This window comes from Conger conger, chromosome 8, assembly GCF_963514075.1.
Source record: "Conger conger chromosome 8, fConCon1.1, whole genome shotgun sequence".
Lineage (NCBI taxonomy): Eukaryota > Metazoa > Chordata > Actinopteri > Anguilliformes > Congridae > Conger > Conger conger.
This window is the reverse complement of record NC_083767.1, coordinates 60,046,107-60,073,726: the sequence shown is the minus strand read 5'-3', so window position 1 is coordinate 60,073,726 and position 27,620 is coordinate 60,046,107. Positions and strand designations below refer to the sequence as shown.

At 45.6% G+C, this 27,620-nt stretch overlaps 1 protein-coding gene across 1 annotated transcript; it reads left to right on the top strand.

The window, feature by feature from the left end:
• The first annotated feature begins 358 nt into the window (after positions 1–358).
• slc7a8a (solute carrier family 7 member 8a) lies at positions 359–27,412 on the top strand. The gene is made up of 12 exons (XM_061251763.1): positions 359–642; positions 1,709–1,859; positions 7,771–7,975; positions 9,160–9,311; positions 14,694–14,819; positions 18,836–18,989; positions 19,604–19,727; positions 20,776–20,879; positions 21,607–21,703; positions 22,911–23,060; positions 23,392–23,569; positions 24,073–27,412. The coding sequence occupies exons 2-12, from the start codon at positions 1,724–1,726 to the stop codon at positions 24,207–24,209; spliced, it is 1,563 nt and encodes a 520-aa protein (XP_061107747.1). The 5' UTR covers positions 359–642; positions 1,709–1,723; the 3' UTR covers positions 24,210–27,412.
• Positions 27,413–27,620: the final 208 nt, after the last annotated feature.

Below are 27,620 nucleotides of genomic sequence, written 5' to 3'. Positions count from 1 at the left end.
GTGCAGCTTGGATGCAACAAGGTCACAGTGTTATTGACTGGATTTTTATCCTGTGCTATAACAGGCACACCACATCGTGGCATGAGGGGCGTTAAGCTGGAAAGAGCAAAAAAAAAAAAAAAAAGGGTTAAAATGTTATAAAGAAAGAAAGAGGTTGAGGGAAGAGGGGATGGATGGAAGGAAGGATGAAAATGTTTAATTAATGGGAGCCACTAGGTGGAAGGACGATCGTTGCGAAGTGGGAAGAGAGGGGTGGGAGAGGGGAGGGGGTGTAGGTGGGAGGGAAGAGTGCGAAAACAAGCCTGTCTGACGGAAAGGGGGAGGCGCTAATGTACAAATATGAGTGGAGAGAAAGTAATCGTTCAGGTGTAATACTTCATTCTCCGTGCTCTGAATCGGGCGGATACGTTTAATTAAAATTTTGTGCGTTCGCGTTCACTACTGAAACACATCGGATTGGATCGTTCAACACCGTTTTTTGGGTGATATTGACACGATGCGATGCAGGCGCACTGCACATACCTGAAACAAGAGCGCGGTAAAGGTGTACAGAACTGAAGACTTTTAAAGAAAAAAAGAAAAGCTGAGCAGAAACACAGCCGTCAGTGGAATATTGGATCCGTAATTCCGGGTGACTTTCACGTGAGATAGCATATTGCCAGAAATGTGAAACCGGCATATATATATGTATATATATATACATATATATATATCATGCATTTGCTTAGTTGTGTTGAATGAATTCAGGTTAAACTGCTTAAAGGACAACAACTAAAATAAAAATAGGATAGGCTACCGTAAAATCGAATGTAGCTGTAAATATATCGAACAGCTGTATCTGGTAGTGGCAACAGTTTTGCAGCGATTCCGGTTGGTCTGCAACTTCGTATATAGGGCACAAAAATTACTATCACTGAAAAATATCAATAAACAAACAATTCATATAGGCGAATTGTTTTAATTACTCGTCTATCTCAAACTAGAAAGCTGGTCACTTTTTGGCTTCAGAAATCATATTTTATATTCGGCCTATTTTTTAATAGGTCACATGTTGTGTAGCCTATAATTGTCTAAAGATTTTTGCGGAAAAAAGCATATGCTGTCACTTTAGTGGAATATACCGCTGGCCATCCATTTTGGTCTCAGGGAGGGTCTGCACGTGAGCGCAATACGTAACTGTAAATCAATTAATACTGGGAGTCTATAAATATCGTAATATCGCAGCAATATCGTGGTTAAAAATACACGGGGTCATTTGTAAGTTTACCTCTCATTGCGTGAGTATAGTAAACACTGTTTTAATCAGTGAGATAAACTTAGTTTTATTTGTGCCTTTTGAAAACAATACTTTCATCCTGTGACAGTACGCACGAGATTTGTGTTAATACGCGCAAAGCAAATCCAGTGTTTTTAAGCCGATTTCCTGGATATAAATGTATATTTATCGATTTCAGTTTCGTAAAAAATAGAAGTTCGCAACAACCTTTTAAAAACACAAAACATATTGTTTACAGCCTCCCATAAAGACACCGTGTGATATTAAATTGTAAAGATTTCTTAGAATTTTGTAGAGAACTGAGGACCAAAATATTTAAACAATAATAACAATCGTCCGCGAGTGTAGAAAAAAAAAGTGACCAAAGCTGTTATAAAGCCATAGCACAGATACATTCAGGCACACCATCAGGTAATTTCTAACGGATTGTAGGACACAATAGCCAAAATGACCGACGGCCCAAGACAGCGAGGCAACGGGGCGCCCGCGCCAGCCGGCGATTCATCTTCCGACACGGGCAAGGACTCAGGGGTGGCTCTGAAGAAAGAGATCGGCCTCGTTAGCGCATGTGGGATCATTGTGGGTAAGTGTCCTTTTGTCGCGATCACAGTTGAACGGATTTTCTATTAAGGCTGTGCGCTTTACTCGCCGATAATTGTCGGTAACTGTGATATGATGCCCCGGACTCACCAACCAGCAGATTGCAGCGGTCTGCTCCAATCAGAAGAGCCGTTGCAATTGAGAGGCGGAACTAAAATATTGATACTCTGGGAACGAGTTGCTTGAAAATTATTCATGAAAAATCTTATTGTAGACTATGATTGAATAAAGCATCAAGTCTTGCCGAGGACAATGGGAAAGCCATAGGGAGCTTTAGAGCACAGGTGACTATTAAGGGTAACCTCTTGTAAAGTGCCTGCATATATGTTCCAGCGTTATGCAATTCCAGCGTTATGGATGTGACATTTGGACACAAAATAACAAACAAAATCCCTCAGATAAATTACTGTTCTTACACGATGAAATGTTTTAATGCATTTCGTCATAACACCCACTTGGCTGAGGAGAATATTGTTAAGCCAGAAGAAATGTGACAAATAACTAACAAAATTTTTTTTTTTTTAAATACAGGCATTTTGAGGAGACACTTTCTAAAAACTTGAACATGAAAATAGCAATTTAGAAAATATTTATGGGTGTTATGGATGTGATGCCATTGTGTTATGGTGCCACTCCTGAAAGGCACATTGTTTAAGTATCTTCTTCCCAATCATATTTTATCATAACACATAAATTGTCATCTGAGATGGGTTTGGAATGTTTTCAAGATGGCCGCCAAATGGCATTGATTTCAATGGTAATGGGACTAATGAATACATTTGCAAGCATTCTCCTGTTGTTAGTCAACATTTTATCAGATTTTAAAATGGTCACTGTCGATTGGTTGGGATTGTTTGGGCGGCCTGTAGCGTAGTGGTTAAGGTAAATGACTGGGACACACAAGGTCGGTGGCTCTAATCCCGGTGTAGCCGCAATAAGATCCGCACAGCCGTTGGGCCCTTGAGCAAGGCCCTTAACCCTGCATTGCTCCAGGGGAGGATTGTCTCCTGCTTAGTCAAATCAACTGTACGTCGCTCTGGATAAGAGCGTCTGCCAAATGGCAATAATGAAAATAAAATGTAGCATAAGTTTAATTGGAAATTAAGTGAGTTTATTGTTTTCATGCTCGGGTTAACGTTACTGTGAAATTGCCCTTAGGACTAGTGAAAACGACAAAAATGTGAAATCAGTCGGTGCAGTTGTGCATACAGGATGAGTGCCTGCTGAGCAGTCTTCCTCACACACTGTATGGTGAATACATTGTAGATCTCTCCATAATGATCTCTCCATAATGCACAGCGAACGCGGTCCTGCTAGTAGGTTCAAGCCCTCATTCAAAGCACTTTTAAACACCGCTGTCATATTCCAGGTCTGTACCTGTACCTTTGTCTGCATTCATTATGAAATGCAGACATCCTTCCAGTAATAATAATAACCTAGCTTTGTCTGCAGTGTGCCTGCATCCAGCAGGTGCCTGGGTCCACTCTTTGACCACGTCCATTGCACAATATTAGTACCGACAGCTTTTGATTATCTTACATCCAGTTTGAGTCTTTTCACTTCCTGTTTGTCGCCCGTGTTCTCACATATCTGCCGGCTTCCTGTCTTCCACGTCCGCGGCGAGTCTTAGCACTCGGTGTACGTGGTCAAGGTTTAATTCCTTCTCATTCGCATTCGGCCCTTTTCACGTGAATGGCCTTATCAGTCAGCCGGGTTTTATTGTGCTATCTCTCTCGCCAGCCACCCTTTGCCCCGCTGTGAGCCGAGCGAGCTCCCTATCGGGAACCAGCGCCAAGTCGCGTCAGCCCTGCCCCTCCGTCCTCTACCGTGCCCTTCAAAAAAAAAAGAAATCCAAGAACAAAAAAAACAAGAATTGGCCTGAACTTATAGGCCGCGTGGAACCAGCCTGTCTCTCCGCATGTCAGCTTTCGTTCTGCGATTGCGGTTTGTCTCGCCTCTCCTCTCGAAAGTCACGGCCGCAGTCGTCATCCTTAGACGGGCCGCCCTGGGAAAAGGCATTAATGGGTCTTGGAACATCAGCGGATTCAGAGGGTTATTAGTGGAGGCACCGGGGGGGGGGGGGGGGGGACCGGGGAGTGAAAGAGTTTGGGTCGAGGAATTCTTAATCACAGGAATCAAAGCGCCTGTGCTCTGGAGTGGACGTAATTTCGGGCTTATGCGCATTCTTCCTGGTGCTCGGCGGTTATTAAAATCATGAGGCGGTAATGAGACACTGCTGTCTGGCTGGCCCACATGCACCAGGTTCCCAGCCAGACGTGCCCAGGAGGATTTATGCTTAACTGCGAGGGAAATGTTAATCCCGCTAATGCTACCGGACCTGCGGAGCGACTGCAGTGGGATGAGGACAGTACTGCAGTGGTGCATGAAGTTAGCCGTGGGGATGCACAGTTAGCCTTAGGGATGCGCAGTTAGCCGTGGGGATGCACAGTTAGCCGTAGGGATGCACAGTTAGCCTTAGGGATGCACAGTTAGCCGTAGGGATGCACAGTTAGCCTTAGGGATGCACAGTTAGCCTTAGGGATGCGCAGTTAGCCGTGGGGATGCACAGTTAGCCGTAGGGATGCACAGTTAGCCTTAGGGATGCACAGTTAGCCGTAGGGATGCACAGTTAGCCTTAGGGATGCACAGTTAGCCGTAGGGATGCACACTCAGGTAACCGTGGGGATGCACAGTTAGCCATAAGGATGCACAGGTAACCTTGAAGATGCACAGTTGGAAAATCTTAGGAATGCAGCCATAGGAATGCAGTTAGCCTTAAGGAAGCGTAATTAGCGACTGTGATGCACAGTTAGCCATAGTAATTCACAGTTAGCCGTTGAGATGCACAGTTAGCCTTGAAGATACACAGTTATCCTTGGAGTTTTTTTAGGGTGTGTGAGTGATCATGAGTGTGTGTGTGTGTGTGTAGGATGAGAGAAATAAGAGAGGGGGCTATGAGACTGGCAAACAAAACCAGACTGGCTATATCAAATTAGATTAAGATCATGATGCATCAAGTTGTTCTTTAAACTTTGACCCGCATACCAGTGGCATAATTCTTAAAGGTACAAAAGTCATACTTAATGAAGGAACAGGGTTCAGATCTAGTACTGATGGGCTGGTGCAGGCAGGAACAAGATTTAAAAAAAAAAAAAGCAGAGATTATGCTATTCAAGTGATAAATCAGTCTAATGGCATGCTATCCCAGAATGCACCCGCAGTTTATCCCCTGGGATTTAATGCGTTTAACATCAGATGATTGGCACTGCGGTTGCCCCTCTTACATTGGTAGCTGGAGGTCTTGGTGGAGGAAAATTACAAAAAAGAAAGTACCCACAGCTCCCTTTCCCTCCTGGCCTTGCCGACTGTAAGCTTTGACACCGAAAAGTCCGGAATTTGTGCGACGAAAGTGTTGACCTGTTTTTCCCCCAGCCCGCAAAAACGGGAAGTGGGGGACACTCTGGCAGGAAACGCGTGCTCCAGTCCTGTGCCTGCGTCAGCGTTTTACACAGCCTGCAGTACGCTCTGCATTTCTGTCTCGCCCGCCGCGGTCGTGCTACGGGCTCCTCACGCCCGGTACCCGGCACGTGCGCGCTGACGCGCCCGTCTACAAGAGCACAGCCGCCGTGCTGACTTGTCATCGTTGCAGCAGGCAGAAGCTGATCGTCGCTCGTTTTGACTGTGCAGCGATTTTCTGAGCCACAGGTCTATTGCGTGTTGCGTTGGGCTGCAGCGCGTTGCCCTCACATTAAAGAACACGTTAAATGGCACAGTGGTTGTCACCAAGACACCTGCCTTTTTCTTACTCCTGTATTGCCTTAACGTTCAGCATCATCGTAGATGCTTGTGAATTCTGAAATATATAATCTGGCCTAGTCCTTAGTGGTTACTGCTGTTGTCTAGTGTGAGAGAGGTTCCGGGTTAGAGTCCAAGCCAGCCTGCATGTGCCTGTTTCCTCCCACAATCCAAACACATTTATTCCAAGAACCCGGCTAATTCTGGTACATTTACGGAGACGTTATTAATGTACACTAATGTCCCTGTCAAATAAACAAATTAATAAATGAAACAAAACAAAACAATACTGCTGACGCATGCTCATTTCCCCTCGTGCGTGGTTCTTGCTTAGTTTGCTGTTTACTCTTCTCATAATCAGTTTACTTGCTGTGACTGCAGTAAGCAGTCCTGGGGTGGCCTGTAGCGTAGTGGTTAAGGTAAATGACTGGGAAACACAAGGTCGGTGGTTCGAATCCCAATGTAGCCACAATAAGATCCTTGAGCAAGGCCCTTAACCCTGCACTGCTCCAGGGGAGGATTGTCTCCTGCTTAGTCTAATCAACTGTACGTCGCTCTGGATAAGAGCGTCTGCCAAATGGCAATAATGTAAATAAAATGTAACATAAGTTTAATTGGAAATTAAAAATTAATGTAATGTAAGCAGGTGTGCCTTGCCATCTCGGCAGAGTGGCTCTGTCGACTCCGGTCCTGGAGAGTTGGTCTGCGTGCTGGTTTTTGTTCCAACCGACTACCATGGCCTTAGTTTTCTGAAGGCCCTGTCAACTACGCCGGCTCATACCTGCACGTCAGCACATTAAGGACTTTCAGTCTGTGGCTGTGGCTGGTGCTTACACAAGGGTCAGTTCAAGATACGATTGAGCTCACTAAATAATTAAGAGCAGTTGGCACGAAATCCTGATTGACACAGTATACCATCAAGCAAGTTCTTGAATTGGGATCACCGCAATTAGTCTTGCCAGTTTTCTGAAATTACATTACAAATTATGTTAATGGAATTTGGCAGATGCTCTTATCCAGAGCGACGTACAGTTGATTAGACAAAGCAGGAGACAATCCTCCCCTGGAGCAATGCAGGGTGAAGGGCCTTGCTCAAGGGCCCAACGGCTGTGCGGATCTTATTGTGGCTACACCGGGATTAGAACCACCTACCTTGCGAGTCCCAGTCCTTTACCTTAACCACTACGCTACAGGCTGCCCTCTGAAATAAAAGGTAAGGTATAAGGTGTCCTTACGGAGCATGTTATGGCAATGGGAATGACAGCGCTGTATGCATTAGGAAAGCTCTGTGCAAGTGCTCATGTGCGTGTGCAGTGAATGGGCCTCGGGCAGGCAAAACTCCAGACCTTCCTAATTCACGCACTAAGCTTGGTTAAGGCGGGAACTGCGACCTCTGACCCCCGGGGTTGTCATATCTGTTGCGGTTCATTTGTGCATCTGTAAAGCCGACGTGTGACCTTTGACCGCGGGTTCGTCAGATCTCTGTGAAGCTGTGCGCACGGACGCCTCCTCTCATGTGGAAATCCTCCGTCCTCGGGGGTCTTCTCCAAACCGCCTGTCTGTCTGATGGCCGAGGAGAGTGTGAATGCTTTGTTCAACTTAATACCCACAACCTGCCTCCCAGTCTGCCTGCCCCCTCCACTCCCCATTCCCCGGTGTGTTTTCTACAGATTAGCTTTCCCCTATTCTGTCACTGGGTCAGCTGAGTTTGTTAGCTCTGTAGGCTACGCTATGTAATTAGGCTACGTGCATTTTGTGGATTATTAAATACCGATTAATACGGACAGCAGTAATAAGGACCACCTGTGTTTTTTTTTTACATTACATGACAGGCATTTAGCAGGTGCGGCATACAACGCAGTGCAGATCGAACACAGGAAGTGTGATGTCATGTAAAAATAGTAACATCACGGAAAAAAAAACATGAAAAAACATCACATGAAAAAAAATAATAATAATTTAAATTAAATAAATTCTCCGAAATAAGGCTCTCTTGCGTCACTTCTTTGTATGACTCTTATTAATATGCAATGACAAAAAAAAAGAAAAAAAAAAAAAAAAGATTTGAATGACCTCCCCCCTCCTCCTCTGTCTCCCAGGTAACATCATTGGGTCGGGCATCTTCGTGAGCCCGAAGGGCGTGCTGGAGAACGCCGGTTCGGTCGGACTGGCGCTGATCGTGTGGATCGTCACCGGCCTCATCACCGCCATCGGGGCGCTGTGCTACGCCGAGCTCGGGGTCACCATCCCCAAATCCGGGGGCGACTACGCCTACGTCAAGGACATCTTCGGAGGACTGGCTGGGTGAGAGGCAGATTTTACATTACGTTGCATTGTTTCATAAGAAAAATTCTGAGACTAATTTCAAGACACCATTTCCTATGTAAACCTCCACCACGGGCCGGCACTAGCCAATGATATCACATGAGCTTAGACCGGCCTCAACTCCCCTTTCATATCAAAAGTCAAAATGTAAATGAAGAATAATAAACAGCGAATGAAAACACATAATTAGCATTCAAAATGAAAGAATGATTTCTCTGAGGTATAGCTTCGACTTCGTAGTCATTGACAACTCATTGCAGCCCCAGTCATTATCAGGTTCGTTAAACTTACCTCCGCCGTACAATACTTCAGTGTGAATGACATTGTCAAAGTAATAGACCGTTTATACTATGGTCTTTGTACCCGGGCAGAGCTAAAACATAACAGCTAGTCATTTCAGAGACATTCTTATCCAGAGCGACTTAAAACAGCTCAGTCGGAGATAAAGGCTTTTTTACAGTCCATGTACATAGCTGTATATGTGCTGAAGCAATTCAGGTCTCATTCCATGCTTCAGTCTCTGAATTATAAACCCTGAGGATTACACCACACTCTCGCATATCGAAGCTTTTGGCTTTTGTGCAGCTGTGCCATTGCATATTCAGACCAGTACGGAGAGTAGAATCCAAAATCCACCGAGCCCATCTCCTCTCTCTCTATCTATGGTCACTATTCCTCCCCCCACTTTGTGTCTATGGTTAATAAACCCTACTCTCACTGTTTCCTTGCCTCCTCCCCTCTTGGTCTCAATGGTTAGTAAACCATTCTGTGTATCTGTGGCCACTAATCCATTACATTACATTACATTACATTACATTACATTATTGGCATTTGGCAGACGCTCTTATCCAGAGCAACGTACAGTTGATTAGACTAAGCAGGAGACAATCCTCCCCTGGAGCAATGCAGGGTTAAGGGCCTTGCTCAAGGGCCCAACGGCTGTGCGGATCTTATTGTGACTACACCGGGATTAGAGCCGCCGACCTTGGGTGTCCCGGTCCTTTACCTTAACCACTACGCTACAGGCCGCCCCCTTCTCTCTCTATCTATGGTCACTAGTCCTCCCCCCACTTTGTGTCTATGGTTAATAAGCCCTTCCACTCTCACTGCTTCCATGACCTCTTTCTGTGTGTACAGTCACTGACTCCGCCCTCTTTTTGCAGGTTCCTGCGACTCTGGATCGCGGTGCTAGTGATCTACCCGACCAATCAGGCGGTGATCGCCCTCACCTTCTCCAACTATGTCCTGCAGCCCCTGTTTCCCACCTGCTTCCCCCCGGAGAACGGACTCCGCCTGCTCGCAGCCGTGTGCCTACGTGAGTGTCCCTAGTCGAGGGTGACACGGCGTAGAGCCAGAGAGAGAGAGAGAGAGAGAGAGAGTACAGTATGAGAGACACTCGTTATGTGTGTGTGAAGACAGATGTGTGGAGTTGAGAGAGGGAGAGCAGCGGGGCCTCTACAAACTTCACACACGCGGCAGAAATATCACAGCTGGGAGAGGAACACAGGAGAGAGAGAGAGACGGAGGGGGTTTGCGAAGCTTTGTGTTCTGCCAAGCCAAACGCCGGCCTCCCCTGTGCCAGCTGTCACTCCTGACTCGTCTGTCGGTGCGACTGTCAGATTTTCAAAAAAATCACAGTTTGTCTCCAGTGTCCTCCTCCTCCTCCGGGTCCGGATGGATGCGCTCTTTCAACGTGCCGGTGTTGCAGTCGCATGCCGGCGCTGGTCACGTGACCTGGGGCGTCGGCTGCGGCCTGCTCACGTCCTGCGGGTTCCGTCCAATCGGGGGGCTGCATTTGTGTCACGTGACCAAGTTCCGCCGAACACCTTGCATTTAGACCACCCTAACCAACCATTTTTATTAGATCCCCCCTGTCTTTGGAGATTTGCACCATGACTGACAAACTGACAAAATTATCAGTTTGCATTTTTATGGCTCTCTGGCCCTCAGCCACTGAACTAGCTGACAGAGACAGATTGCGATATTTCCCTGCTCCTCAAAAGAGTGAGGCAATATTCTTAGTATTTTTTCCATTTTTCTCCACTGTTAAGACTGGTACCCCATATGAGAGGCACACTGCATTTTATATATATATATATAGATATAGATATATATTGGTATTGAAGAGGGAGGTCTTTTAATCAAACACCTCTATTTCAGACGATATTCCATTTGTTGTTGCTGCACTTCCTTGTTCTTAATTGGACAGATGTTGCCCGGCAGCTTTTGAGGAAACAGCTGAGCTGCAGTTCTTCTGTGTTTTTGCTCTTCTGAAGAAACTGGGGTAAAGGTTGTGGGAGGACACACGGCAGAATGAGTGTGTGTGTGTGTGTGTGTGTGTGTGTGTGTACGTGGACCTGGTTGTACAGTCTACAACCCTCTGTTCAGTCACTGGTTTCATTCACGTTTCTTAAGCTTTTCCCCCCCTCTTCCCAGTGTCCCAAAACATTCCTTGTAGGTCAGGCATCGTGCTTGTCATGCTCCTCTGGGAAGTGAGAGGGGTGTGTGTTTTCTGCGTAAGGGTTATATAACCATCTTTTGCAATACATTCTGAGAAGTCCAAAAAAGAAAATGGGAGTATCCTGGCGGCTCCTCTTGTCTGTTTTGCCTTCCACCGTGCACACGGTGTGATCGTGGGAGCTCTCACCTTCCATCTGCCGAGTGAGGAAATGTGAAAACAGAGACAAAGAATTCTGTGTGTGTGTCGAAAGTACACACAGGAACAGAGAGCGTGTGTTTGGGAGCGACAGTTTGTTTGTCAGTTAGAGAGAGAGAGAGAAAAAGAATTTGTGAGTGTGTGAGCGTGAGCACGTGTGTATGTGTGTTTGTGTGTTTGCAGGCCAGTCTGAGTGTGTGAGTGTGTGTATGTGTGTGTGTGTGTGTGTGTGTGTTTGCAGGCCAGTCTGAGTGTGTGAGTGTGTGTTTGTGTGTATGTGTGTTTGCAGGCCCGTGTGATTGTGTGAGTGTGTGTTTGTGTGTGTGTGTGTGTGTGTGTTTGCAGGCCAGTCTGAGTGTGTGAGCGTGAGCACGTGTGTATGTGTGTTTGTGTGTTTGCAGGCCAGTCTGAGTGTGTGAGTGTGTGTATGTGTGTGTGTGTTTGCAGGCCAGTCTGAGTGTGTGAGTGTGTGTATGTGTGTTTGCAGGCCCGTGTGAAAGTGTGAGTGTATGTATGTGTGTTTGCAGGCCAGTCTGAATGTGTGAGTGTATGTGTGTTTGTGTGTTTGTGTGTTTGCAGGCCAGTCTGAGTGTGTGAGTGTGCGTATGTGTGTATGTGTGTTTGCAGGCCTGTGTGATTGTGTGTATGTGTGTTTGCAGGCCTGTGTGATTGTGTGTATGTGTGTTTGCAGGCCTGTGTGATTGTGTGTATGTGTGTTTGCAGGCCTGTGTGATTGTGTGTATGTGTGTTTGCAGGCCTGTGTGATTGTGTGTATGTGTGTTTGCAGGCCGGTCTGAATGTGTGAGTGTGTGTGCACATGTGCGTGCCTTACTTAATTGGCCTTATTTTTGATGGTTCAGTTTCAAAACAAGAGGCTCCCTTTAGCACCTGCCTCTGGACATATGTCTCATACTGATCTGTGGTGCTGGAAACCTGCATACCTTCTGAATGATATCACTCACGCACTGTGTTCCCTTTACTACAGCAAAGTGCTGTGCACTATTTACACATGGAACATGTTACATGTACATAATCTGTGTACAATCTATTTTCATATAGAATGTGCTCATTACATACAGAGGTAAGCATATATCCTGTACATACCGTTCACCATACTGCATTTCACAGTCTGCTTATATGTGGAATAATATAGACAGGGTGTATATTCAGTGAACAGATACAGTATATAATAGCGTCACTTTAGAAATGTATTTGTATTTATGGAGCAGTGCAGTCTGTTTATGCGTGACGTTTTGTGTTCTGTAATCCTATACCACGTGGAGCCGTATCTGTTAGTGTTGCAGCTGTTGTTTGTGGTACAGATGGGAACACCACGATGCCCGTCTCAATCTTGCCTCTCTTAGCTTCTCAGCTCTTTCATAACAGCTATAAACAGGCCCAAGAGATCCCCATAATAGGTGCACTGTTGGCTTCCTGGCAGCACTTTTGTACTCCATACATTCTGCCAGAAAGTGTTCCTCTGCCAAACGTGCTACCTGAGAAACCTGAAATGACACCTGAGTAGTGTCTCATTATCCAGCTTTTTAGACTTGCATGTGGGAGTGATTTACTGAAAGAGAGGAGAGGCAGAGAAAGGGAGAGATATAAAAGGAGAGAGACAGACAGATAGAGAGACAGATTATCAGGTTTCTCAGCCCTGCCCTGTATAACAACAGAACAGTGAGTTAGTGTGTTGAGTGAGTGTGTGAGTGAGTGTGTGTGTGTGAGTGAGTGTGTTGAGTGTGTGAGTGAGTGAGTGAGTGTGTGAGTGAGTGAGTGAGTGAGTGAGTGTGTGAGTGTGTGAGTGAGTGAGTGAGTGAGTGTGTGAGTGAGTGAGTGAGTGAGTGAGTGTGTGAGTGAATGAGTGAGTGAGTGAGTGAGTGAGTGTGTGAGTGAGTGAGTGAGTGTGTGTGAGTGAGTGAGTGAGTGAGTGAGTGAGTGTGTGTGAGTGAGTGAGTGAGTGAGTGTGTGAGGGAGTGTGTGAGTGTGTTTGTGAGTGAGTGAGTGTTTGTTTGTGTGAGTGAGTGAGTGAGTGAGGGAGTGTGTGAGTGTGTTTGTGAGTGAGTGAGTGTTTGTTTGTGTGAGTGAGTGAGTGAGTGAGTGTGTGAGGGAGTGAGGGAGTGTGTGAGGGAGTGAGTGAGTGAGTGAGGGAGTGTGTGTGTGAGTGAGTGAGAGTGTGAGTGAGTGAGTGAGTGAGTGAGTGTGTGAGTGAGTGAGTGAGTGAGTGAGTGAGTGTGTGAGTGAGTGTGTGAGTGAGTGAGTGAGTGAGTGTGTGAGTGAGTGAGTGAGTGAGTGAGTGAGTGCATGAGTGAGTGAGTGAGTGTGTGAGTGAGTGAGTGAGTGAGTGAGTGAGTGTGTGAGTGAGTGTGTGAGTGAGTGTGTGAGTGAGTGAGTGAGTGAGTGAGTGAGTGCATGAGTGTGTGAGTGAGTGTGTGAGTGAGTGAGTGAGTGAGTGTGTGAGGGAGTGAGGGAGTGAGGGAGTGTGTGAACTGAACTGACCAGTTGAGTGGCTGAATGAATGCACCGATGGCCTAGTTCAATAACAAAGGGAGCGACGTTGTGTGAAAGCAGCCCGGCAGACAGTGGTGATTGGGCTCTGTCGGGGTTGCGGGAGGATTAGGGTGTTTTCTGAATGAATGGCATTAGTGGAGGTAAGATGGGGACAGGGGTTCTCTGTTCGGCTCAGGCAGTGAGTGAGTTTTTTTTACCCCAGTGCCGTAAACATCGGGAAAGTTCAACGTGAGGATGCTGCAGAAGGCCAAAGGGTGTGACATTTCATTTTCATGACAGAGCTTTCCTTCACGTGTTACATGAGGTCATTAAATCACCCATGCACGCACCCTCCCGCTCCCCCCCACCGCCCGGACGCACTGCCCGAATGTCCTGGCAGTCAGTGGACGCATACTGCATCCAGGCTCTCTGTGTGAAGTATCCATGTCAAAATGTGTCCCGTGCGTATGTATGGTATGTACCACAGTCTCAGTGCTGTGTTAATGTACCGCAGTGTCCAGTCGGTCCACGCGTCCTTCTCTTAGACCCACTGACCTGGGAACAGTCCTCCAATTAGTGTGCAAAAACTGTATATACCATCTCTTTCTCCTTTCTACTGACCTGGGAACAGTCCTCCAATTAGTGTGCAAATACTGTATATACCATCTCTTTCTCCTTTCTACTGACCTGGGAACAGTTCTCCAGTTGGTGTGTATGTACTGCATATACTATTGCTCACTCAGTGCTCCTGACCTGGGAACAGTTCTCCAGTTGGTGTGTATGTACTGCATATACTATTGCTCACTCAGTGCTCCTGACCTGGGAACAGTTGATGTGTATATACCAGTGATGGTTCCTGAGCTATACAACGAGGAGGCACAGAACATCCCTTTAAACTAATTATTGACCTGTTTTCAACAATTTTCCTTCATTAACGAGTTTGGCAACGAATTAATGAATTCATAATGAATTAATGCACAGCTTCTTTCTTCACGCCACGTGAGGGTGATTAAGTAATCATTTAAATTCAGAAAAAATATGTTTTATTCGCTACCCAGTAAGCGCATGTTGTTGCTATGACGTCTGCACGATGTAATTCCATTCTCTGGGACGGCGTTTATATTATTTATTTACAGCGTACACGGAACTACTCTGTCAACCGCCACTTTGCAATAAAGGCTTTCTAACCTGAGTTTCCAGATTGGTGAAATGACTCGATTTGCGTATTTGTAGATTTTGAGCATCTCTCAGTGTGTGGTGAACGTGTATCCACAATTTTGAATAACAATGGAAATGAAAATGTGCACAATTATGTGGTCAAATTTCTCCTTTCACCTCGGCTAATCGAGGAGAGCTAGCTGTACCCGATGGTATTGAGCACTTTGTACAAGGGAAATTGTTTCATACAAACCGAGACCAATAATTTGTTAAAGGATAATGTTTTCTGCCTGATTTTCAGCTCAGATTTTACATGCTATCTCTCAGTTCTACTGACCTGGGAACAGCTCTCCAGTTGGTGTGAATGTGCTTTATATGTCTGTTCTCTCTCAGTGCTCCTGACCTGGGTGAACTGCTCCAGCGTGCGTTGGGCCACTCGTGTTCAGGACATTTTCACTGCAGGGAAGCTGCTGGCCCTGGCACTGATCATCATCATGGGCATTGTACAGATCTGCAAGGGTGAGTGTTCATTGCCTTTCCGTGTGTATGTCTGTCTGTCTGTCTGTCTGACATTGTGTGTGCCTCTATAAGACTTCTCTCTATGTTTGGCTGTCTGTGTCTGTCGATGTGTTTATTTGTGCTTTTTTGCTTAAAATACACATGGGTATGTCTTTCTCACCCAATTACACTGAAAGTATGCCCATGTCTTTCCTCTGTGCACGCATGTGTGTGTGTGTCTGTGCACGTTTGTGTGTGTGTGTGTGTGCACATGTGTGTGTGTGTGTCTGTGCACGTGTGTGTGTGCGTCTGTGTGCACATGTGTGTGTATGTGTGTGTGTGTGTGTGTCTGTGAACGTATGTGTGTGTGTGTGTGTGTGTATGTGTGCACGTGTGTGTGTCTGTGCATGTATGTGTGTGTGTGCGCATGCATATTCAGGCACACCTTTGCCTGCGGGCTTTAACGTACGCTCTCAGTGTGCTGCCTGTGACAGCCTCCTCTCACTAATGCATATCTTTAGTATGTCCTGACATGCTCTGCAAGTCCACTGCAGTTCTGAAACTCTGGTCTGAAATCGGTCATATTAACACAGCTTTCTCTCTCTCTGTCCCACCTGCAGCCACCTTTAATAAGTAATGATAAGACACTCATTTTACAAATGTTGTCTGCAGAAAAAGTGTTGTATCGAAAAATGAATCAATCACCCAACAGTTTTGCGTCAAACCTATTGTATTGACTGTCTGGCAACATTCTTAGGAAGTGGCTTTCCACCCAAATTACAGTTTGTAATGTGTCACTACTATGTGTTGACTAAGAAGTTTTTCTTTGCATAAACATCAATTATTTTTCTTTAACCACCAAATTCCAATAATAGTATCTGCCAGAAATATGTTGTGAGTAATATCCTAGTAACATAGATCAGCTAAATTAAATTAAAATGCTGGCTGTTATAGTGTAGTCCAGAATTTTAGCTCCAGTAGAAACAATTATGCACATACCCTGGTGTAAAATCCAGCTATGACCAGCTACCATCTTTTTCAAAACATAGCTTGAGGTATTTATTAATTTCTTTCAGCAGGTTGGCTCACTATTATGTACATAGCTGACACTTCATCCACTTCAGGATGGATAATACTGATGAAATTCATCCTCACTCTCTCACCGAATTGCTAAAAACTGTGTACCGGCTAAGATTCCAATCTTCACTGCTACCGTGGTAGACGAGAGTAGTAGTCTGTGGGCCTGTAGCGTAATGGTGCTTGCATTGCTCCAGGGGTTGCTTAGTCTAATCAATGCAAATCTGCTCCAGGGGTTGCTTAGTCTAATCAACTGTATGTCACTCTGGATAAGAGCGTCTGCCAAATGCCATTAAGGTAAACACCTGCACTGGCTTTTTTGTTACGAAAAATGTGGCTCCCGGCACGGGCCCATGGCCATCCCCCTCCTAATTTGGATTGTCCAATCATTTCCCTAACCCGTCTTGAAGAGGAAACGCAGGTTTCAGACCAAATCCACCACTTTCCCTGTGAGGCTCTGCCTCTGTGACATCACTTCCTGCTCAAAGGGGATTGGTGTGATCTGAAAGCTGACATCAGCCGATATGCAGGCAAATCTCACCTCAGACTGGAGGTCACACGTTAACGGGCGTGTAGACATAACACTCATGGCAATGTGCTTATCGCAGCAATCACAGAGGCCTAGAAATAATAACGATGACCCTGACATTATGACTAATAATAATAATGATGATCAGGGTTTTCTATGACCGCCTCAGCAGTAGCACTATTCTGTGTGTCCAAGAAAAACAGAGGGATCTGAATTTATTGTCATAGGCTTATTAGTGCATTACCTGTGTAATCACCCATGTGTGGGAATCGCACGTTTACAAACTACGGGAGAGTGAGTATTTTCCACTACTGTAGCAGCAGTAGGCAATGCTTCCATATATAATCCATAATATATGATAAATATTCTACATAGTTTATATTGTTATATTGCTCTGCTTTGGCTAGAGTAGGTGCTTGTATTTGTCATGCCAATGAAGCACTTTGAATTAGAAATTTTAAATTTGAAAGAGAGAGAGAGAGAGAGGGAGGGAGAGAGAGAGAGAGAGAGAGAGCGAGAGAGAGAGAGAGAGAGAGAGAGAGAGAGAGCGAGAGAGAGAGAGAGAGAGAGAGAGAGAACTCGCTTTGCACCATTCCCCTGGGATTAGTTTGTACTGACCAAGCGCAGGTTTAAACTGCTTAAGTGTACATACCGGCCTCCCCCGCCTCACCCGACCCACTGCCTGGTCCGTGCTCCATGTAACCGTTTCCCCCCCTCTCTGTTGGTGGGTTCATGGGTGATGGATGGCACGCTGCGTTAATCCTGCCACTCGGTGGTGGAAACGTCTCTTAGTAACGTACTACAGACGGAAAACTGGCAAACGCGTGAACCGGCACGCAATACTGTGCTCTTGAATATTATTTTTCTCTCTGTCCCTCTCCCTCTCACGCTCTCTCTCTCTCCCTCTCTCCCTATCTCTCTCTCTCTCTCTCTCTCTCACACTCAGTCACTCATGCTACCATGCTCACTAGCACTCGTGTGCATTAACACAGCGTTTGCATCAGTTGGCACTTCAATTCAAAATAGCACATTTTGAATCTCAATATCTCACCCGTTTCAAAACCAAACTTAATGCCATGTCGCGAGACTACGGCGAAGAACCATGCGTGCATTTTGTAATTTCACGACTACATTTAATTAAATCAATTAAAAATGTGGACGATTAATTGCCCACAGACTTAACTTGGGGGGGGGGGGGCATGCTGACATGAAAACTTACATAAACGGAAAACAGCAAAACAGCACTCCTGGATGGAGTTTTCCGAGCATTCCTTTGTCAGAAACGTCTACCTTAGCTAATGTAGCTGCCATTAGTAAAGCTAAACGGGGTATCCGTTTTCCTGACCTGCCCTGAATGAAGTCTGTGCTGATACCTTGATAAACTATTGTTCTCTCTCTCTCTCTCTCTCTCTCTCTATGCTTTATGGGCATGAAATACAGTGAATATTGTGAAGAATTATCTAAAAAAATATATAAACATTTGAAAGCATTTAGTTCTTAATGGTAATGGTTGAACTGTACTGTTTATCTGGACATTGGTTATGAGTGATTACTCATTGTCCCTCAGGTTGTGACAGACCGGAACATATTATGCTGTGGGGCTGTTGACCCTTCTCCCAGAAGGAAAATATGTTTAGAAATATGGAAGTTTGCAGAATTTTTTCTCTGTTTACAGAATATTTCTCACAGTCTAGGAGGAAGTGCATCTCTGCCCCACAGTGACCTCTGTCTCCCTGTCTCTCTCTCTCTCTGTCACTCTGTCACTTTCTCTCTCTCCCTCTCTCTCTCTCTCTCTCTCTGTCACTCTCTCTCTCTCTCTCTGTCACTCTCTCACTTTCTCTCTCTCTCTCTCTCTCTCTGTCACTCTCTCACTTTCTCTCTCTGTCACTCTCTCTCTCTCTGTCACTCTCTCACTTTCTCTCTCTCTCCCTCTCTCTCTCTCACATACTCGCTCACTCTATCTCTTTCTCTCGCACTCTCTCTCTCTGTCACTCTCTCACTTTCTCTCTCTCTCCCTCTCTCTCTCACATACTCGCTCACTCTTTATCTATTTCTCTCGCACTCTCTCCCCCCTCACTCCCTCCCTCGCTCTCTCACTCTCTCCCTCTCTCTCTCTTGCTCTCTCTCTCTCCCCCCTCTCATCTCTCTCTCCCTCTCTCTCTCTCTCGTTCCCCCCCTCTCCTCTCTCTCTCTCTCTCTCCTCTCTCTCTCCCTCTCTTGCTCTCTCTCTCTCTCCCTCCCCCTCTCCTCTCTCTCCCTCCCTCTCTCCCTCTCTCTCTCTTTCTCTCTTGCTCTCTCTCTCCCCCCTCTCCTCTCTCTCCCTCCCTCTCTCTCTCCCTCTCTCCTGCTTCTTGCTCTCTCTAACTCTCTCTCTCTCTTGCTCTCTCTCTCCCCCCTCTCCTCTCTCTCCCTCCCTCTCTCTCTCCCTCAGGGGAGTATTACTGGCTGGAGCCGGCGAATGCGTTTGAGAGTTTTCAGGAGTACGACGTGGGCCTGATCGCCCTGGCCTTCCTGCAGGGCTCGTTTGCCTACGGCGGCTGGAACTTCCTCAACTACGTGACGGAGGAGCTGGTGGACCCCTACACGTGAGTGCTGAGGGTCACATTAGTCACGCATCTAATCAGCTGCACTGCAATCTTCGCCTTTCGCCGTCTCGTTAGATGGTAATAGATTACACGCCCTGCGGGACATGCTGTTACGTTTGGTTTGTTAGGTCAATGTCCAGGGCGTCTACGTAAGCGTGCTCAGCGATGTTAGCACGTGAACATCTGCTGAGGATTGTGTCATTACCTGTGAGGAAGCAATGAGAGTAAAAATGCTTCCAATGGCACTGGACCCTGGTCTTCAGCTCCTCAGGGAGCTAATAAGCCCAGCTGCAGGCCACGGCATATGTTTCAGCAGTTTGCCGTTGTGTTGTGGTTCGGTGAAAATATCAAAGTCATAGCCTAAAATCACTTTGAAGGCCCTTTGAAGACCCTTTGAAGGCCCTTTGCAGAGTAGGTTTTTTGGGCTCCATTGCTTACAGTTAGCAGTGGTAACAGTTGCATCAGCATTGCATTTCAGTGTTCAGTTTCTATGTGACTACACCTTAATTAAAGGGTGATTTTACATTTTACATTCAAATTTTGTGTCAAGTGAATAAGAATGAGTAACAGATTTGCATTGGTCTCTCTCTCTCATCCTCTCTCTCCTCCAATAGGAACCTGCCCCGTGCCATCTTCATCTCCATCCCCCTCGTGACATTTGTTTACGTGTTTGCCAACATCGCGTATGTCACAGCCATGAGCCCCCAGGAGCTCCTAGCCTCTAACGCCGTTGCCGTGGTGAGAAGTCACCCCCCCCCCCCCCCCCCACACACGCACACACACACTTTTTTTTTTGCATCCTATTCAAATTCGTCACACAAACGTTCATCATCTCTTTGTTCTGCCCCAGTTTTTACAACCGACGAATTACACATGCTTAATGCTCTTGAATTTAATTTAAACAAAACACCAAAGTCCCAGAGCTGTCTGTGCATTACTTCGGGGGTTGGCAACCCTGGTCCTGGAGAGCTGCAGGGTGTGCTGGCTTTCGTTGTTACTCAGTACTTCATTGTTCAAGGAAAGCAGTTGGTCACTCAGTTAACTCATCTCACCTTGTTTCTTGGGTCTGAATCGGTCGGTGATTAAGGTAAAAACTAAAACCAGCACGCCCTCCGGCCAGGGCCTCTGACCCCTGCATTAGTTGTATCTCATTTCCATTTGTATACAACATTGTCTCACTCCCCGCCTTTCAAGACAAATTCCTGGCCTGATCTTCATTCCTTGTTAACCAATCTGATTTCTCTGCTTTCCGCTGGGTCTGCTCTCAATTAGCAAGAGCAATAAATTCAGTTTTCTGTTGTCCTTCACCACGGTGTCATATTTCATATTGCTCTTCTGACTTACTGTTCATCACTTCTCATTGTCTCTGGAAATTTAGATGTGTGTGTGTGTGTGTGTGTGTGTGTGTGTGTGTGTGTGTGTGAGAGAGCGCATACTGTTTGTGTGAGAGTATGAGAGAGTGTGTGTGTGTGTGTGTGTGAATGTGAGGGTCTGAGAGTGTGTGTGTGTGAGAGTGTGTGTGTGTGTGTGTGTGTGAATGTGAGGGTCTGAGAGTGTGTGTATGTGTGTGAGAGAGCGCATACTGTGTGTGTGAGAGAGTGAGTGTGTGTGAGAGTGTGTGTGAGTGTGAGAGTGTGTGAGTGTGTGTGAGTGTGTGTGAGTGTGTGTGTGTGTGTGTGTGTGAGTGTGAGTGTGTGTGTGAGTGCATACTGTGTGTGTGAGAGTGTCTGAGTGTGAGATTGCATCCTATGCCAGTGGCTAACCTTCCTCTCTCTCTGCCGCTCAGACGTTTGGGGAGAAGTTGCTGGGAGTGATGGCGTGGATCATGCCCATCTCTGTGGCCCTTTCTACCTTTGGAGGGGTGAACGGGTCCCTCTTCACCTCATCCCGGTCAGTCCCTACCCCACACCGCCCGGGCCAAGGACCCCTGTTTCCCAACTCCATTCATGTCTCCCCCCCTATTGCTCTCTCCCTGAGTGATGGTACAAACAGACCCAAATGTTTATTTGTAATCAGACACTGACTGCTGAAAACAGCAGTTAGCCAATGCGATGCATGTGTTGATCTCTCTCTCTCTCTTTCTCCCTCTCTCTCTCTTTCCCTCTCTCAGGTTGTTCTTTGGTTAGGGGCTAAAAAAAGGGGGGCGGGTTGTATGGTAAATGAAGAAGAGGTGAAGATTAGATTTAGTGTGGGGACTGGGCATTATTGTTTTTTCTTATTTATTTTTTTATGGGGGGGTACAATAATTGTAAATCCGAGTGCAGTGTATTAACAGTAGTAACAATATTAATAATTAATAATCATAATTTAACAACAATAAAAACAATAATGTGTTTGTGTGAAGCAGCAACGTGTTAGTGGGGGTGAAATTTTTGTGTGTGTACAGTAGTGTTTTGTGGGCATCGGTATGCTGTGTGTGTGTGTGTGTGTGTGTTTGCGTGTGTGTGTGTGCGTGTGTGTGTTTGCGTGTGTGTGTGCGTGTGTGTCTTTGCGTGTGTGTGTGTGTGTGTGTGTGTGTGTGTGTGTTTGTGTGTGTGTGTGTGTGTGTGTGTGTGTGCATGAGTGTCCCTCACTGTCCCTCACTGTCTCTCTCTCTCTCTCTCTCTCGCTCTGTCAGGTTGTTCTTTGCAGGGGCGAGAGAGGGTCACCTCCCCAGCCTGCTGGCCATGATCCACGTCAAACGCTGCACGCCCATCCCCGCTCTCCTCTTCACCGTGAGCCTAACCCTGTTCAGGCACCCTCGCCCACATTCAAACAAGCTTTACTGGCATAACGTACAGTACTGTGGCACCTGTATAACATTCTGTACAGATAAAATTCTTTCAAAAATAATTCAATGAAAGGTCCGAAATAAACGTGCGATACATTTTCCACTACATTTTAGTAATTTGGATGAATAGTTAAAAACTGAATCAAATCAATATTTTTTGTGACCACCCTTCAGTGTTAAAACTGCATCACTTCTCTGAGAGCCAACACTGTCCTGTAGTTCTATAAGACAATCAACAGAGAGGTTGTTCCAAGCATGTTGCCACAGTTCTTCTGCAGACTTCGGTTGGCTCCTTGCTTCTGATCTCAGACAGCCTTGATCAAGTTTTTATGTAAAACGTAGTCAATTGCTTACAGTAATATGTTACTTTTTTCAATTAAATTCAGCAATGTCTCTGTAAAATTAAATCTTTCCAAATGTGTTCTTTTATACTAACACACAATAAAAACATATATATAATGAAGTCTAGGGTGGCTAAGACCGTACAGGGTGTGCAGTACGGTACATGAGTAGATACATATTGTCTCCCTGTCTGCTCATAGGGCTGCGGCCCCTTCTCTGTTCCTGCCCCCTTTCCCTTCAGAACATCGTCAAGATGTTTTCCTCTCTGTTTTTCACTCATCAAGTGAGCATGAAGTCTTAAACTTCCTTTCAACGACAAGAACAGCAAGGAACATGTTTCAAAGACTTCCTGCGTTTCCAGAGTTTGTCACTTGGGGGGGCTCCCACAGGGTTGGAGGCGCTGAGGGCTTGGCAGCATGGCTCAGGCAGTAAGAGCAGTCGTCTCATTGGCTCAGGCAGTAAGAGCAGTCGTCTCATTGGCTCAGGCAGTAAGAGCAGTCGTCTCATTGGCTCAGGCAGTAAGAGCAGTCGTCTGGGGTGACATGGCTCAGGCAGTAAGAGCGGTCGTCTGGCAGTCGGAGGGTTGCCGGTTCGATCCCCCGCCCGGGCTGTGTCGAAGTGTCCCTGAGCAAGACACCTAAACCCCAAATGCTCCTGACGAGCTGGTCGGGGCCTTGCTTGGCAGCCAATCGCTGTCGGTGTGTGAGTGTGTGTATGAATGGGTGAATGGAGAAGCGTCAATTGTACAGCGCTTTGGATAAAGGCGCTATATGAATGCCAACCATTTACCATTTGTCTGCCTTCCCTAGTGTCTGTCCACCCTCCTGATGCTGTGCACCAGCGACATGTACACCCTCATCAACTACGTGGGCTTCATCAACTACCTCTTCTACGGAGTCACCGTCGCTGGGCAGATCGTGCTGCGCATCAAGCAGCCTGACATGCACAGACCAATCAAGGTGAGAGCTGAGGATAATTCAGCCCTCTCATTGGTGCAAGAGCTCCGATATTGCCTTGGTTGGAAATTAAATACCGGACAATATAATTAAGTAAATATTGTAACTGTTACAGTGCACTTATGGCGGTTCGATCCCCGGTGTAGTCACAATAAGATCCGCACAGCCGTTGGGCCCTCGAGCAAGGCCCTTAACCCTGCATTGCTCCAGGGGAGGACTGTCTCCCGCTTAGTCTAATCAACTGTAAGTGGCTTTGGATAAAAGCGTCAGTCAGATGACCTGTAATGTCATGTACTGAATATGTAGTAATGCTGTGATGTGTCTGTCTACACAGATTAGCCTGGTCTGGCCAGTGATCTACCTGCTCTTCTGGGCCTTCCTGCTCATCTTCTCCCTGTACTCCGAGCCCATAGTGTGTGGCATCGGCTTGGCCATCATGCTCACCGGCGTGCCCGTCTACTTCCTGGGCGTGTACTGGGACAACAAGCCCCAGTGTTTCAACACCTTTGTCGGTACGGAAAAACCACTTCTTTGTCCTCATTGCTGGCAATGAGCAAAACGTGTGACCAGTGGAAATGGCGGCCTTCTGCGAATGGCCCCAAAAGGCATCCTGTGAAGTGTGCTCTGGAGACGCCATTTTAGGTCCTGTCCCAAAGCTGAAGTGTGCTCTGGAGACGCCATTTTAGGTCCTGTCCCAAAGATGAAGTGTGCTCTGGAGACGCCATTTTAGGTCCTGTCCCAAAGCTGAAGTGTGCTCTGGAGACGCCATTCAGTGTGCCATTCAGGCCAATGTGGATACATTCAATTTACACTTGCTTGCTAAGATTCTGTAAAGAATAGTGACAAATATGAACCAATATTTACTATATATGCATGTGTATATAGTACCATAAAGCATGTTTGGTTATTAACTTGGTGAGCACAATGTGAATCCACTGTGTGACAGTGAACTGTGTGTGATGGTGAACTCTACTGTATCTCTCTTGGCATGTATCTCTCTCTCTCTCTCTTTCAGATAAGATGACATACGTAGGACAGAAGTTCTGTGTTGTGGTGTACCCTGCGGAGGATGACAGCGGAGATGCAGGGGGCAAAGAAGAGGGTGATGGTGAAAAGGAGGAGTGTGGAGCACTAAGATCAGACGAGTGCTGAACACACACACACACACACGCACACACACGCACACACACGCACACACACGCACACACACGCACACACACACACACACACACACACACACGCATACATCCACTCTCGCTAGGGGACACCAATTGAATTTAAAAGAGGTACACACACATTCAAAACATGCGCACGTGCGCAAACAGAAAGCAGCGGCTTGTTTTCTAAGCAAACAGGATAAGAATCACAAGAGCATCATCAAACCAAGCTGAAGAAGAATATGAGTGGGGGGGGGATGGAAGATTGCAGTGCTTTATAATGCCACGCTTCCGTTGTATGGAGTGGTACAAACTCAGTAATTGCCCATCACACTCTGACACCTCCTCTGACGCCACTCATCAGGTGATGTCATCAACCCTCGCCCTACCTCCTCCTCATTAGACCTGCGTCATCGCGCAAGCTTCTCTCACACGACGGCACTGCGAAATGCCACAAACCATCGAGCGACTCGTTTTTTTCTTTTTCCCGATGTACTCATCAAATTGAAAATTTCATTTTAATTAGCCGTTTTTTTTTTGTTCTTGTTACAGCGAAGCTAGTTTTCTGAGTTTTCTGTGTTCAGATTTCAAAATTCAGATTTCAAAAACATATTCAAATACACTCTAAAGAGCCGTTTGTGTTTAAATGTATAACTGCGATTCCAAAGTAGATTTTTCAAATTGTAATAATTGTTTTTTTTTTTGGTTGTCATTATTTTTATTATCATTTTTGTTTTTTTGTTGTGTTAAAAACCAACATGAAAACAGGTCTACTTTTTGTGCCTTCAGTAACGGAAGCATACGTTTCAGTCACAGGTCCGTGGCGTGTTTAGGTGCCTGACAGATTATTTTCATGTTCAGAAGTAGTTCCAGATCTTTTTAAATGCCTTAATTATTATATAATCTGCTGGTATTGCTCTTATGATTATTGTTATTGCTACTGGAAGATGACTAATTCCAATATTATATGAAGAAAGTATTTTCACGTCGTTTGAAAAAACATGCAGGTAGTCATAAAATAAAATAGACTTTGACAAAAAGCAGTCAAAAAAAGCAACCGACTTTGCTTAGGAAGGCAGACAATCACACACACAGACGCCGAGTGACCAACAGACACAACTCTTATGAACTTACCAAAATTGCTGATACCAGGAAACAGTTAGATATAACAGACAGGTGGCCAGATAGACAGGTATACAAAGACTGAATACATTACTGTATGCGGACGTACAGACAGGCTCAGTTAATCTATATTTAACTGTATGTGTAGAGTAGGTGGAGTCTGCGGACCATGTGGATGCTCTGTATTACACTGAACCTTTGTCTGTACTATGCTGCACTGAAGCTGTGCACATGTTCACTCCTTGAACTGAATGGAGATGTATTATTTTTAGGTCTGAAAGAAATACCATTCCTAGATATATTATTGTTAAATGTTATATGATAGGCCCAAATTAATGGCCCAAACTGTGCTGTCTTATGAAGTCACAGAGGTATTGTGGGTAGTATTTACATTACATTACATTACATTATTGGCATTTGGCAGATGCTCTTATCCAGAGCGACGTACAGTTGATTAGACTAAGCAGGAGACAATCCTCCCCTGGAGGAATACAGGGTTAAGGGCCTTGCTCAAGGGCCCAACAGCTGTGCAGATCTTATTGCGGCTATACCGGGATGAGAACCACCGACCTTGGGTGTCCCAGTCATTTACTTTGACCACTATGCTACAGGCCACCCCAAATAAATAACTGTGCCATAAGGCAATGAAGTAATAACTCTTAACATGGATACCATCTCCAGACTCCCCTCTCCCTCCTACACACAAGACAAAGATATCTTCCTGCACTCCAGATCTTACTCTTAGCCTTTACGTTCCCACTGCCTGAAACTGACAGAGCTACACTCACCGGTGTCCTTCTAAGGGAGGAACCCATTCATACTGCCACCATTTTGTTTCAACAGTGGCCTGCATTGCACTTGCTGTGATGTAATTACATTACATTACAAGGCATTTAGCAGACGCTATTATCCAGAGCGACCTACAATGAAGTGCAGATCAAACACAAGTACAAGTGTGAAGAGGACCAGAGAGGACAGTACGGTTCAGAGTCCTAGCCTGACCACACAGATACAATCGGAACCCTTGAAGAATACATCAACTTCCAAACTAGCATGCCACAGTTGGCAGCTAGAATACCCAGAGTACAACGATACAATAGCTAATACAAAAAAAAACAACAACAATATCTATACAACTATGTAAGGGCCATTACAGCCTATGGCATATATAAGGCATATATAATTGTGATTGTCAGACACAGCTATGGCACGCACGGAACGGGCCTAACAAAGCAAACAGCTGGCACCACGCTGTGCGACAGCGCTGTTATCCGCCTGCCGTTCTCTGAAACAACCTGACACTCACTCACTATTTTAGCGCCCGTCAACCCAGGTATGTACGACAGGCTGAAAACTACTCAGTATTGTGCATCTCCGCGGGAGGTTGGGATGGAGGGCTAGGGGAAGCCGGGAGAGTGCACGGACTATGTATTAGGACCCCAGGGGCTGTGTGACCTCATAAACCAACACAGCGCAGTTTGGTATTAACTGATGTCAAATCTATAAGAACAACACCCTCTCTATGAGAACTCAATCTTGAGAAGCAATATTATTGCTGCACTGCACCCACACAGACTAGCTGTACACTGCCTGTTTGTTTGTTGTAGCATTCTATATCATGGTAGTCTATTAAACAATACCAATTCCTTGCCTTGACAGAAGAGTCAAAATGCTGCTTGCCTGCTTCACAAGACTGGAGCAGTATTCAAATTACAATATAACGTATGCATGTGATTTGTGCAGAAAACCAGTGACTCACGTGAGAGGAAAATTTTGACAGCCATGCAAATTTAGTACATTGTCAGTAACCATATTCTCACAATATGATTGTGATCCCACATTTTCTTTTTTGTGTAATGGATTTCAAATATTTGTAACTCTAATGGTGACTGCTTTCCTTTTCTGAGAGTTTAGTTTGTCAAATGGTGAGAATGCGTTTGTCTAATCAGTCATGCCCAAAACACTCAGTCTTTTCATACAAGCGTGCCGTTTCTACTGGAGTACTCTTATTTTAGATTTTGTATGAGTTTCCACATGAATGTAAATAAAGAAATAAAAATCTATATACCAACCTGATTAAGAGGAGTCAAATGCGTGCATAAAAAAAAAAACCTACATTATGTAAACACAGGTCTCCTAATACACAAACTCTACTGAATACAGACCCAACTTCCCAATAGCTAGAAATTAACATCCTGAGTAAGCATGCATACAGACTACAGATCGCACAACTCCTCAGGGAAAGCTTGCGCAACTGATAACATGATAACATGTCTGTGGGTGC